The sequence below is a fragment of the Mytilus trossulus genome, chromosome 9, assembly GCF_036588685.1.
Source record: "Mytilus trossulus isolate FHL-02 chromosome 9, PNRI_Mtr1.1.1.hap1, whole genome shotgun sequence".
Lineage (NCBI taxonomy): Eukaryota > Metazoa > Mollusca > Bivalvia > Mytilida > Mytilidae > Mytilus > Mytilus trossulus.
In genome coordinates this window covers 76111087-76124462 of record NC_086381.1, presented here as the reverse complement: position 1 = coordinate 76124462, position 13376 = coordinate 76111087, and the positions used below count along the sequence as shown (strand labels likewise).

General features: G+C 33.1%; 1 protein-coding gene across 1 annotated transcript in view; it reads right to left on the bottom strand.

The window, feature by feature from the left end:
- The window catches only part of LOC134684946 (uncharacterized), an 86690-nt gene that overhangs the window by 66962 nt on the left and 6352 nt on the right, over window positions 1–13376 (bottom strand). The window contains exons 2-5 of the mRNA XM_063544266.1: window positions 7697–7798; window positions 6807–6908; window positions 5916–6014; window positions 4926–5027 (exon numbers count right to left, since the gene is read on the bottom strand). Of these exons, the coding sequence (XP_063400336.1) occupies window positions 4926–5027; window positions 5916–6014; window positions 6807–6908; window positions 7697–7798 (405 nt within the window). The remainder of the gene's footprint in view (window positions 1–4925; window positions 5028–5915; window positions 6015–6806; window positions 6909–7696; window positions 7799–13376) is intronic.

The following is a 13376-nucleotide window of genomic DNA, read 5'->3' as shown; positions in this document are numbered from 1 at the left end:
CTACCTTCTAAAACATAAAGCTTTTTTAAAGAAGTTAGCTTAATCCGCCGTAGTCGCCGCCGCCGCATCACTATCCCTAAGTCAAACTTTCTGCCACAACAGTTGCAGGCTCGACAAAAAACTTCATCAGCATCAATTAATAGTAATATCAAAAAATAAATTTCTTTCATCAGCATTTAAAAGAAACTTCTAAAAATAAATTGACAGCTAGGACTTTGCAACCACAAAAACCCTTTTAAATACATCAGTATTAACAGTATTAACATAGAAAATGACATCATGATCATGCCTAAAATTAAAAAGCCTCCATGAGCAACATTAAATAGTAATATCTAAAAATAAATTTCCTTCACATACATAATCATAATAATCATGGCTAAAATAAATTATTTTTTAAAATAGAAAATGACATCATGATCATGCCTAAAATTAAAAAGCCTCCATCAGCAACATTAAATAGTAATATCTAAAAATAAAATTCCTTCACATACATAATCATGATAATTGATAATCATGGCTAAAATAAATTATTTTTTAATATGAAAATGACATCATGATCATGCCTAAAATTAAAAAGCCTCCATCAGCAACATTAAATAGTAATATCTAAAAATAAAATTCCTTCACATACATAATCATGATAATCATGGCTAAAATAAATTATTTTTTAAAATAGAAAATGACATCATGATCATGCCTAAAATTAAAAAGCCTCCATCAGCAACATTAAATAGTAATATCTAAAAATAAAATTCCTTCACATCCAAAATCATGGCTATAATTAAATAACCTTTATTAAACATTTTAAGAATAGTAACTTCTAACAGTGGCAGATTTACCGGGGGAGCACAGGGGGCACGTGCCCCCCCAGTTCAGGTCAAGAATTTTTTTTTCTAACATAATTTTATTGTTACTGAAACTTCTTATCTAGTGCGGAAATTGTCACAGCTTGATTAGACTTCTTAAAGTGGCCGTTAACTAGATATCATTGAGATGGGAGCCATCTCTGTGGGCCCCGCTGTCAATAACGTGGGGTAAATAAGTTGTATGGATAATCTGATATGAAGCATTATTTGAAGTTATTACATAGTCTCATGTGTGATTTTGATCTAAAATTTTAAGTTAAAACTGATAAATATTCTCATCTCACTTTCATAGTATAAAAGTGATATGACTGCATGATGTGAACTCATTGTTTACTACTCTAAGGTGACTTCTGGATATATGGATTGATGTTTGAACAATATGTTTAAAGGTGCTGCCCAATTGATATTTGTCACATATTTTTAGAATTATGCCTTCAATATATTATGACCCACCAAGTATAAAGTATGAAATATTAATGGTTCTCGAGAGGTAGAGCGGACACAATTTGTTAAGAACAACGAACGGATGGACAGACCGACAGACTGATCTTAGACCTAGGATGCATACATTATGACACATTCTCTTGTGTTGGTTAATATATATGTTAAGTTGAAAATGTTTGTCAGGTATAAAGTATGAAATAATAACAGCTGTCCTCTCAAAATATAATGTGGATCAAATTTTTTAGCGATGGACAGACCAACAGACAGACAGACCTTTGACCTAGGAAGTGGTACATACATCATGACACACCCTCTGGTGTTGGTTAAAATGGATGTCAAGTATAATATTTGAAATCATAACGGTTCTCAAGATATAGAGCGGACACAATCTTCACCACAGGACACAGGGTTGTCAACTGAAACCAAAGTTTTTTTGACGTTGACCTTTGACCTAGGAAGTTGTACATACATCATGACACGCCCTCTGGTGGTGGTTAAAATGTATGACAAGTATATACTTTGAAATCATAACGATTATCTAGATATGGAGCGGACACGATCTTCACCACAGGACACAGGATTGTCAACTCGAAACCAAAGTTTTTGACCTTGACCTTTGACCTAGGAAGTTGTACATACATCATGACACACCCTCTGGTGGTTGTTAAAATGGATGTCAAGTATAAACTTTGAAATCATAATGGTTATCTTGATATGGAGCGGACACGATCTTCACCATAGGACAAGGGGTTGTCAACTGAAACCAAAGTTTTTGACCTTGACCTTTGACCTAGGAAGTTGTTCATACAACATGACACACCCTCTGGTGTTGGTTAATAGTCATGTTAAGTATTAAGTATGAAATCATAACGGTTCTCTAGATATGGAGCGGACACGAAAGTGTTACGGACGGACGGACAGACGGACGGACAGACGGACAGACGGACAGACGGACGGACGGACGGACAGACTGATCACTATAGGGCGACCCGCCGTCGGCGGGGCCCTAATTAATATCAGCGTCCCCATGCGTGATTTATGACAACTTATCGGTGGGTGTGTAAATATTGACACCTGTGTGTAATGTCTTTATGAAAAAGCTTTTATGTAAAACACATTTACATGTTGATTGGAATAGTACAAATTTGTATTGGTTTATAATACAATACCGATTAAGATCGATTACCAGGTGAAACTTCTGATCTGTGTATTTGAAGAATAGGTACAAACATTTCCTGTAAATGTACGTTTTTTTCCAAAACTTTGTTTTTGTGAATTTATTCAGCAACAAATTAAACTGTTTATTTTTTGATAACTTAGAAGATATGTTTTTTAAACGGAATGTCATATTTCATTCCCCTCTTATTTTCAAGGGAAATCAACAATTTGTTTTACTCCCCCTCCCCTTTCCCCTAATGCCTTCCCCCGTCCAGGAAAAATGAACTGACATTTCCTATTAAATAATCATCAATAAAATGCTATTTGATTTTCGTTAAAATTAAGTTTGTAACAGAATCTAGGACTTACGCATTTCTCTCAAAGCCGAAGCATGCAGTTATATTGTTTTTATTGTTCTTGTTTCAATTACCATGTACATGTATGAGGCTATGCAAAAGGTCACCATTTATGAAGATATGAAGGTGTTTTGCAGATATTAGAATAATGTGCAAAAAAGTAAGTCTGGAAGTGAGGCCAAAACATATAGATAAAAGAATATAGAGGTGATGAAATATAAAGAAAATAGTGTTTGATTGTTGCATGGTTGTTAAACGTCCAGTGGCAAATATTTGATGCATGTTTAGGTTGAATATAATAAAGATCAATTGGCAGTAAAGTGAAAAAGCAAAAAAAACTTAAAACATATCGAAATACAGAAACCATGATCTGACCCCCCCCCCCCCCAAAAAAAAAAAAAAAAAAAACAACAAACAAAACAAACCTAGCACCCACTCACACTCGCACATATTTATATATATATATTTATATTAAAAAAAAATTTGTTCATGGTGCCCCCCCAGACATCGAGGTCCTGGATCCGCCCCTGTCTAAAATAAAATTGACAGCTAATCACCTAAAGACAAAACATTTCTTAAGCAGTGTAAGGGAGGTAATTTGATAATATGTGTTTGAATTACCTCCCTACACTGCTTTCAAATTATGTTTTGTACTTAAGTAATTGTCCATTAACCTGTAAACCTTTGTTTTCTCCCTTGTTTGCCCCTAATTCCTAACAGTTTGAGCCATAACCCCCCAAAGCAAATTCTTACCATCCCTTTGTGATATGGTAACTTGTGGTATAATTTCAAAGAGATCCTTACATCATTTCACAAGTTATTGTCTGGAAACTAGAAAAATGCTTGTTTGGGCCCCATTTTGGCCTCTAATTCCTGAACTGTTAGGACCATAACCCCCAAAATCAATCCCAACCTTCCTTTTGTGGTCATTAACCTTATGGTAAAATTTAATAGAAATCCATACACTTAAACAAAAGTTATTGTCCGGTAACCCATGTGTCCTCGGACGACGATGACAAAGACGACGTGATACCAATATACGACCGCAACATTTTTACAGTCGTATAAAAACCAATACCGTCGAGTCGACTATAAAAGATCCTGACATGAAACAACTTGAATTGAGAAAACTAAGGAACCCAATTTAGTACAAAACAATTTTCGAAAAACCAATATGACAGATACAACCAAGCAACAAAACTGTATACAGGTTTACCACTTAGCTTATGGAAAAGGGGGGGGGGGATATGTTTTATTTTCTATTTGTTTTGTTATTTCTATCGGAAAAGTGATTATTTTTTTTAACAACTTTACTTGAATCGAATGAAAAATGAAAAAAAGATTGTCTTTTGAATAGAAATACATTTTATTAAAAGATAATCAGGATATAATTATATACCCTCCGCAACCGACTCTCGCGTGAGTTACGTTAATGTTATTCAATAGAATGTAAGAGTTTCTTATTATTTGCTCATTTGATAGAGTAAAAGGTATACATAAATTAAAAAAAGTAAAGAACTGACACGAAGACGAATATAAATACATGTAGGTCACAGTATGATTTCCTATTCAGTGTGTATCGCTCTGAACATGCATGAAATATTTGGCACTGGACGTTAAGCAAGCAAAAATCCATCAACCTATTCAATTTGACTCAATTAGATTTTCAAAATCTTACACACGAATATGTTAAATCTGGATTTATTTTATGAAAGTCTACATTAAACTTCATCACATGTATATGAAAATGTTTCTTTATCATGTTTATTGTAGCGATAAATCCACAAAACTTCACGTTATTTGTTTCTAAAATTAAACTGCAGGACTACAATGAAAGTTTCTTTTACACCTATTATCGATTGATCTTTAAAAAAACAAATTTCTAAATCGGCATCAAAAAACTATAAGACGAATAAAGTTGTGAAGTAAATCATAGACTGTATGTTTATCAAGGAAAATAATGACCTTACACAGGTAATTATTGTATGCCTTGGAACATATATCATTGAAACTTGATAACGTCCGGGTTGATTCAGAAAAAGAATGACCTGACGTTCTGAAAGAAAATAACTCCATATAGGTATATAAAACTGAATATTACCTTTTCTGTTTTCACCCAAGGACTGCATCCTTGATCTAATAACAATTTTGTAACATCAATATGTCCATTCCCAGCAGCATGATGTAAAGCTGTGTATCCATTCTATAACAATATAAAAATATAAACATGTTAATGGTGTGTGATAATAAATCAAGAGAGGAGTCAAACAATTTATCAAAATGTAAGAAATATAACATCGAAGAAGAAAATATCCAATTATACTTATGTATAAAGTGATAAATGGTAGATTAAGATTATAAACTAAATATATATTTTCTGATTCAGTTCTACAAAACAGGAAAAAATAATAGCAAACCCCATTTAATATAAGTCTAACAAGTATTTGTTGTCCATTTAACATGTTTGATTAACAACATGATTTTATGTTGATTCAGTAGAATAATCAAAGTTGAAAAAAAAAAAATTCAAGAAACATTGAAACAAGTTATATTTTCTGATTCAGTGCGAAGAGACAAGAAAAATGAGACCCCACTTTTTATTATTCTGTCAATTTTTAGGTCACCATTAAAACCGTCTGATTAACAATGATTAAGTAGAATGAGCAACGTTGAAAAAAATACTTTTTTTCAAGAAACATTAAAACGAGTTATATTTTCTGATTCAGTACGAAAAGACAAGAAAAATAAGACCCCACTTTATATAATTCTGTCAAGTATTTGTTATTTTTAAAATATGTTTTACATTAGATCTGTAGAATTAACATTATCTGACTAAAGATGTTAACACAACTTTTTCTCATCAACTTCTCATTAAAATCAAATGTTAACAAAATAATTTTTCATCAAGAAACAAAATAAAACCTTTACTATCTGATTCAGTTCTGTGTTACGAATAAAATGAGACCCCACTTTATATAATTCTAACAAATATTTGTTGTCCATTAAACCTGTCTGATTAACAACATGATTTTGTGTAGATTCTGTATAAAGTGATGTTTGGTCAGAGTAAGATGATTATATCTATCATTACCTCGTCTGTGGCCTCTAACTGACTACCGTGACTGACCAGGTACGTCACTACCTCCAGGTGTCCTCCCACAGCCGTCCACATTAATGGTGTCCTTCCAGCCTGTAATATCAACATATAACAGACATCAAAACTTGTGTCATAAACTGGACAATGTTGTGTAATAAATATAAACAAAATATATATCACATGAATCAGTGGTCAAAACTGAATAAAATGACCAATCACACTTGTATTTATATTCTACATAAACAACAAATAAACAACATGTTTTATTGTGAGATGTCAGAACTTCCATCAGAACTGTCAGGTTAAAAAAAAAACTTTTTTCTAGAAACATAAACAATATTTATATCAATGGACTCAGCTGGACAAGACAACTAAAATAAGACCCCACGTTATATAATTCTGTCAAATATGAGTTGTCCATTAAATCTGTCTGATTAACAATGATAAAGAAGAATCATGAAAGTGAGAAAAAAAAACTTTTTTCAAGAAACATTAAAACGAATTATATTTTCTGATTCATTACAAAGAGACAAGAAAAATAAGACCCCACTTTATATAATTCTGTCAAGTATTTGTTATTTTTAAAAGATGTTTTACATTAGATCTGTAGAAATAATATTATCTGACTAAAGATGTTAACACAACTTGTTCTCATCAACTTCTCATTAAAATCAGATGTTTACAAAATAATTTTTCATCAGGAAACAAAATAAAACCTTTACTATCTGATTCTGTTCTGTGTTACGAATAAAATTAGACCCCACTTTTTATAATTCTAACAAATATTTGTTGTCCATTAAACCTGTCTAATTAACAACATGATTTTGTGTAGATTCTGTATAAAGTTGTGTTTAGTCAGAGTAAGGTGATTATATCTATCATTACCAAGGTTTCTGTGGCCTCTAACTGACTGCCCTGACTGACGAGGTACATCACTACCTCCAGGTGTCCTCCCACAGCCGCCAACAGTAATGGTGTATATCCAGCCTGTAATATCAACATATAACAGACATCAAAACTTGTGTCATAAACTGGACAATGTTGTGTAATAAATATAAACAAAATATATATCACATGAATCAGTGGTCAAAACTGAATAAAATGACCAGTCACACTTGTATTTATATTCTACATAAACAACAAATAACAACATGTTTTATTGTGAGAAGTCAGAACTTCCATCAGAACTGTCATGTTTAAAAAAATACTTTTTTCTAGAAACATAAACAATATTTATATCAATGGACTCAGCTGGACAAGACAATTAAAATGAGATCCCACTTAAGAAAATTATGTCAAATATGTGTTGTCCATTAAACCCATCTGATTAACAATGATTAAGAAGAATGATCAAAGTTAAAAAAAAAACTTTTTTCAAGAAATATTAAAACAAGTTATATTTTCTGATTCAGTACGAAAAGAAAAGAAAAATAAGACCCCACTTTATATAATTCTGTCAAGTATTTGTTATTTTTAAAAGATGTTTTACATTAGATCTGTAGAATTAACATTATCTGACTAAAAATGTTAACACAACTTGTTCTCATCAACTTCTCATAGAATCAGATGTTTTAAAAAAAAAAATTTCGTCAGGAAACAAAATAAAACCTTAACTATCTGATTCAGTTCTGTGTTACGAATAAAATAAGACCCCACTTTATATAATTCTAACAAATATTTGTTGTCCATTAAATCTGTGATTAACAACATGATTTTGTGTAGATTCTGTATAAAATGATGTTTGGTCAGAGTAAGGTGATTTTATCTATCATTACCCAGTGGTCTGAAGCCTCTAACTGACTGCCGTGACTGACCAGGTACGTCACCACCTCCAGGTGTCCTCCCCGAGCCGCCAACATTAATGGTGTCATTCCTCCCTGTAATATCAACATATAACAGACATCAAAACTTGTGTCATAAACTGGACAAAGTTGTGTAATAAATATAAACAAAATATATAACATATGAATCAGTGGTCAAAACTGAATAAAATGACCAGTCACACTTGTATTTATATTCTACATAAACAACAAATAAACAACATGTTTTATTGTGAGATGTCAGAACTCCCATCAGAAATGTCAGGTTAAAAAAAAAACTTTTAACAAGAAACATAAACAATATTTATATCAATGGACTCAGCTGGACAAGACAATTAAAATGAGACCCCACTTTATATAATTCTGTCAAGTATTTGTTGTCCATTAAATCTGTCTGATTAACAATGATTCAGTAGAATGATCAAAGTTTAAAAAAAAAAAAAATTCAAGAAACATTAAAACAAGTTATATTTTCTGATTCAGTACGAAGAGACAAGAAAAATAAGACCCCACTTTATATAATTCTGTCAAGTATTTGTTATTTTTAAAAGATGTTTTACATTAGATCTGTAGAATTAACATTATCTGACTTAAGATGTTAACACAACTTGTTCTCATCATCTTCTCATTAAAATCAGATGTTTTTACAAAATAATTTTTCGTCAGGAAACAAAATAAAACCTTAACTATCTGATTCAGTTCTGTGTTACGAATAAAATGAGACCCCACTTTATATAATTCTGTCAAGTTTCTGTTTTTTTTGGTTTTTTTTAAAGCTGTCTGATTAACAATGATGATCAAAGTTAAAAAAAAAAAATTTCAAAAAAAATAAAAACAAATTATATTTTCTGATTCAGACAGGACAGGAAAAATGAGACCCCACTTTATGTAATTCTATCAAATATTTGTTGTCTATTAAACCTGTCTGATTAACAGTATTTTGTGTTAATTCAGAATATTGATCAAAGCTTAAAAAGAATTAAGTGGTATTTCCATGTAAAATGTTTGTATTGTGTGTTGCTTCATATGATATGTGCTGTTGCTTATTATGGTAAAATAGCAATGCTGTATGTTGTGTTGAGTATAAGTGAAGAACTTCAATAAGCCGTGTTTTTACTTTTTGTTTGCGTTGCCTATAAATGTTGATATGTCACATGTTTGTGAGCAGTATAATAGTGTCATTGCTATGTCACTTGTTGGTGTTGAGTATAAGAGTGTCATTGCTATGTCACATGTTGATGCTGAGTATAAGAGTGTCTGTGATATGTCACATATTGGTGTTGAGTATAAGAGTGCCATTGCTACAATGTGCTGTCACAGGTTTCTGTTAAATATAAGAGTGGTATGGTTACATGTTTGTGAGCAGTATAAGAGTGTCAATGCTATGTGACATGATGGTGTTGAGTATAAGAGTGTCATTGCTATGTCACATGTTGGAGTTGAGTATAAGAGTATCATTGCTATGTCACATGTTGGAGTTGAGTATAAGAGTGTCATTGCTATGTCACATGTTGGAGTTGAGTATAAGAGTGTTATTGCTATGTCACATGTTGGTGTTGAGTATAAGAGTGTTATTGCTATGTCACATGTTGGTGTTGAGTATAAGAGTGTCATTACTAGGTCACATGTTGGTGTTGAGTATAAGAGTGTCATTGCTATGTCAGATATTAGTGTTGAGTATAAGAGTGTCATTGCTATGTCAGATATTAGTGTTGAGTATAAGAGTGTTATTGCTATGTCACATGTTGGTGTTGAGTATAAGAGTGTCATTGCTATGTCACATGTTGGTGTTGAGTTAAAGAGTGTCATTGCTATGTCACATATTGGTGTTGAGTATTAGAGTGTAATTGCTATGTCACATGTTGGTGCTTAGTATAAGAGTGTAATTGCTATGTCACATGTTGGTGCTTAGTATAAGAGTGTAATTGCTATGTCACATGTTGGTGTTGAGTATAAGAGTGTTATTGCTATGTCACATGTTGGTGTTGAGTATAAGAGTGTTATTGCTATGTCACATGTTGGTGTTGAGTATAAGAGTGTCATTACTAGGTCACATGTTGGTGTTGAGTATAAGAGTGTCATTGCTATGTCAGATATTAGTGTTGAGTGTAAGAGTGTCATTGCTATGTCAGATATTAGTGTTGAGTATAAGAGTGTTATTGCTATGTCACATGTTGGTGTTGAGTATAAGAGTGTCATTACTAGGTCACATGTTGGTGTTGAGTAAAAGAGTGTCATTGCTATGTCACATGTTGGTGTTGAGTTAAAGAGTGTCATTGCTATGTCACATATTGGTGTTGAGTATTAGAGTGTAATTGCTATGTCACATGTTGGTGCTTAGTATAAGAGTGTAATTGCTATGTCACATGTTGGTGCTGAGTATAAGAGTGTTATTGCTATGTCACATATTGGTGTTGAGTATAAGAGTGTTATTGCTATGTCACATATTGGTGTTGAGTATAAGAGTGCTATTGCTATGTCACATGTTGGTGCTGAGTATAAGAGTGTTATTGCTATGTCACATATTGGTGTTGAGTATAAGAGTGTTATTGCTATGTCACATGTTGGTGCTTAGTATAAGAGTGTAATTGCTATGTCACATATTAGTGTTGAGTATAAGAGTGTCAGTGATATGTCACATGTTGGTGTTGAGTATAAGAGTGTAATTGCTATGTCACATATTAGTGTTGAGTATAAGAGTGTCAGTGATATGTCACATGTTGGTGTTCAGGAAAATAGTGTCATGGCTAGGTCAAATGATGATGTTTAGTAAAACAGTGTCAGTGCTATGCAGATGTTGGTGCTGAGGATAAGCATGTCATGGTTATGTCACATGTTGGTGTTGAGTATAAGAGTGTCATTGCTATGTCACATGTTGGAGTTGAGTATAAGAGTGTTATTGCTATGTCAGGTTGGTATTGAGTATAAGTGTTTTTGCAATGTCACATGTTGGTGTAAGTATGTCATTACTATGTCACATGTTAGCAGGTTACCAATGTCATGTTTAGTATGTTGTATGATGTGGTGTCACCTGTCATGTTCAGTAGAGGAGTGGTGGATGAATGCTGTATGATCGGGTGTCACATGTCATGTTCAGTTCAGGAGTGGTGGATGAATGTTGTATGATCAGGTATCACATGTCATGTTCAGTACAGGAGTGGTAAATGAAAATTGTATGATCAGGTGTCACATGTCATGTTCAGTACAGGAGTTGTTAATAAATGTTGTATGATGTGGTGTCACATGTCATGTCCAGTACAGGAGTGGTGGATGAATGTTGTATGATGTGGTGTCACATGTCATGTTCAGTACAGGAGTGGTAACGAATGTTGTATGATCAGGTGTCACATGTCATGTTCAGTACAGAAGTGGTAAATGCATGTTGTATGATTTGGTGTCACATGTCTTGTTCAGTAGAGGAGTGGTAAATGAATGTTGTATGATGTGGTGTCACATGTCATGTTCAGTACAAGAGTGGTAAATGAATGTTGTGTGATCAGGTGTCGCATGTCATGTTCAGTACAGGAGTGTTCATTGAATGTTGTATGATGTGGTGTCACATGTCATGTTCAGTACAGGAGTAGTGGATGAATGTTACATGATCAGGTGGCACATGTCATGTTCAGTACAGGAGTGGTTAATGAATGTTGTATGATCAGGTGTCACATGTCATGTTCAGTACAGGAGTGGTAACGAATGTTGTATGATCAGGTGTCACATGTCATGTTCAGTACAGGAGTGGTAACGAATGTTGTATGATCAGGTGCCACATGTCATGTTTAATACAGAATTGGTAAATGATTGTTGTATGATCATGTGTCATGTCTTGTGTCATGATGATGCAAAATTTATGGAAAACCAAAGGATTTTTTTTATAGAATACCATGAAAGTGTATGTTAAGTGTCATAAAGTATAATAAAATAAATCACAATATTTCAGTTGTATGCAGTTAAGAAGTATCAGACGGCAACCCTTTGACAAACAAACATGAATGGTATTCATCAGTGTAATGAATAAATCACAATGTTTCAGTTGTTTACAGTTACAAAGTATCAGACAGCAACCCTTTGACATACAAACTGGAGTGGTATTCATCAGTGTAATGAAGTTAATCACAATATTTCAGTTGTATGCAGTTAAGAAGTATCAGACGGCAACCCTTTGACATACAAACTGGAGAGGTATTCATCAGTGTAATGAAGTAAATCACAATATTTCAGTTGTATACAGTTATGAAGTATCAGACAGCAACCCTTTGACAAATAAACTGGAGTGGTATTCATCAGTGTAATGAAGTAAATCACAATATTTCAGTTGTATACAGTTATGAAGTATCAGACAGCAACCATTTGACATACAAACTAGAGTGGTATTCATCAGTGTAATGAAGTAAATCACTTTATTTCAGTTGTATACAGTTATGAAGTATCAGACAGCAACCCTTTGACAAACCAACTGGAGTGGTATTCATCAGTGTAATGAAGTAAATCACAATATTTCAGTTGTATACAGTTATGAAGTGTCAGACAGCAACCCTTTGACAAACCAACTGGAGTGGTATTCATCAGTGTAATGAAGTAAATCACAATATTTCAGTTGTATACAGTTATGAAGTATCAGACAGCAACTCTTTGACAAACACACTGGAGTGGTATTCATCAGTGTAATGAAGTAAATCACAATATTTCAGTTGTATACAGTTATGAAGTATCAGACAGCAACCCTTTGACATACAAACTGGAGTGGTATTCATCAGTGTAATGAAGTTAATCACAATATTTCAGTTGTATGCAGTTAAGAAGTATCAGACAGCAACCATTTGACATACAAACTAGAGAGGTATTCATCAGTGTAATGAAGTAAATCACAATATTTCAGTTGTATACAGTTATGAAGTATCAGACAGCAACCCTTTGACAAACCAACTGGAGTGGTATTCATCAGTGTAATGAAGTAAATCACAATATTTCAGTTGTATACAGTTAAGAAGTATCAGACAGCAACCCTTTGACATACAAACTGGAGTGGTATTCATCAGTGTAATGAAGTAAATCACAATATTTCAGTTGTATACAGTTATGAAGTATCAGACAGCAACTCTTTGACAAACACACTGGAGTGGTATTCATCAGTGTAATGAAGTAAATCACAATATTTCAGTTGTATACAGTTAGGAAGTATCAGACAGCAACCCTTTGACAAACCAACTGGAGTGGTATTCATCAGTGTAATGAAGTAAATCACAATATTTCAGTTGTATACAGTTATGAAGTATCAGACAGCAACCCTTTGACATACAAACTGGAGTGGTATTCATCAGTGTAATGAAGTAAATCACAATATTTCAGTTGTATACAGTTATGAAGTATCAGACAGCAACCCTTTGACATACAAACTGGAGTGGTATTCATCAGTGTAATGAAGTAAATCACAATATTTCAGTTGTATACAGTTAGGAAGTATCAGACAGCAACCATTTGACAAACAAACTGGAGTGGTATTCATCAGTGTAATGAAGTAAATCACAATATTTCAGTTGTATACAGTTAGGAAGTATCAGACAGCAACCCTTTGACATACAAACTGGAGTGGTATTCATCAGTGTAATGAAGTAAATCACAATATTTCAGTTGT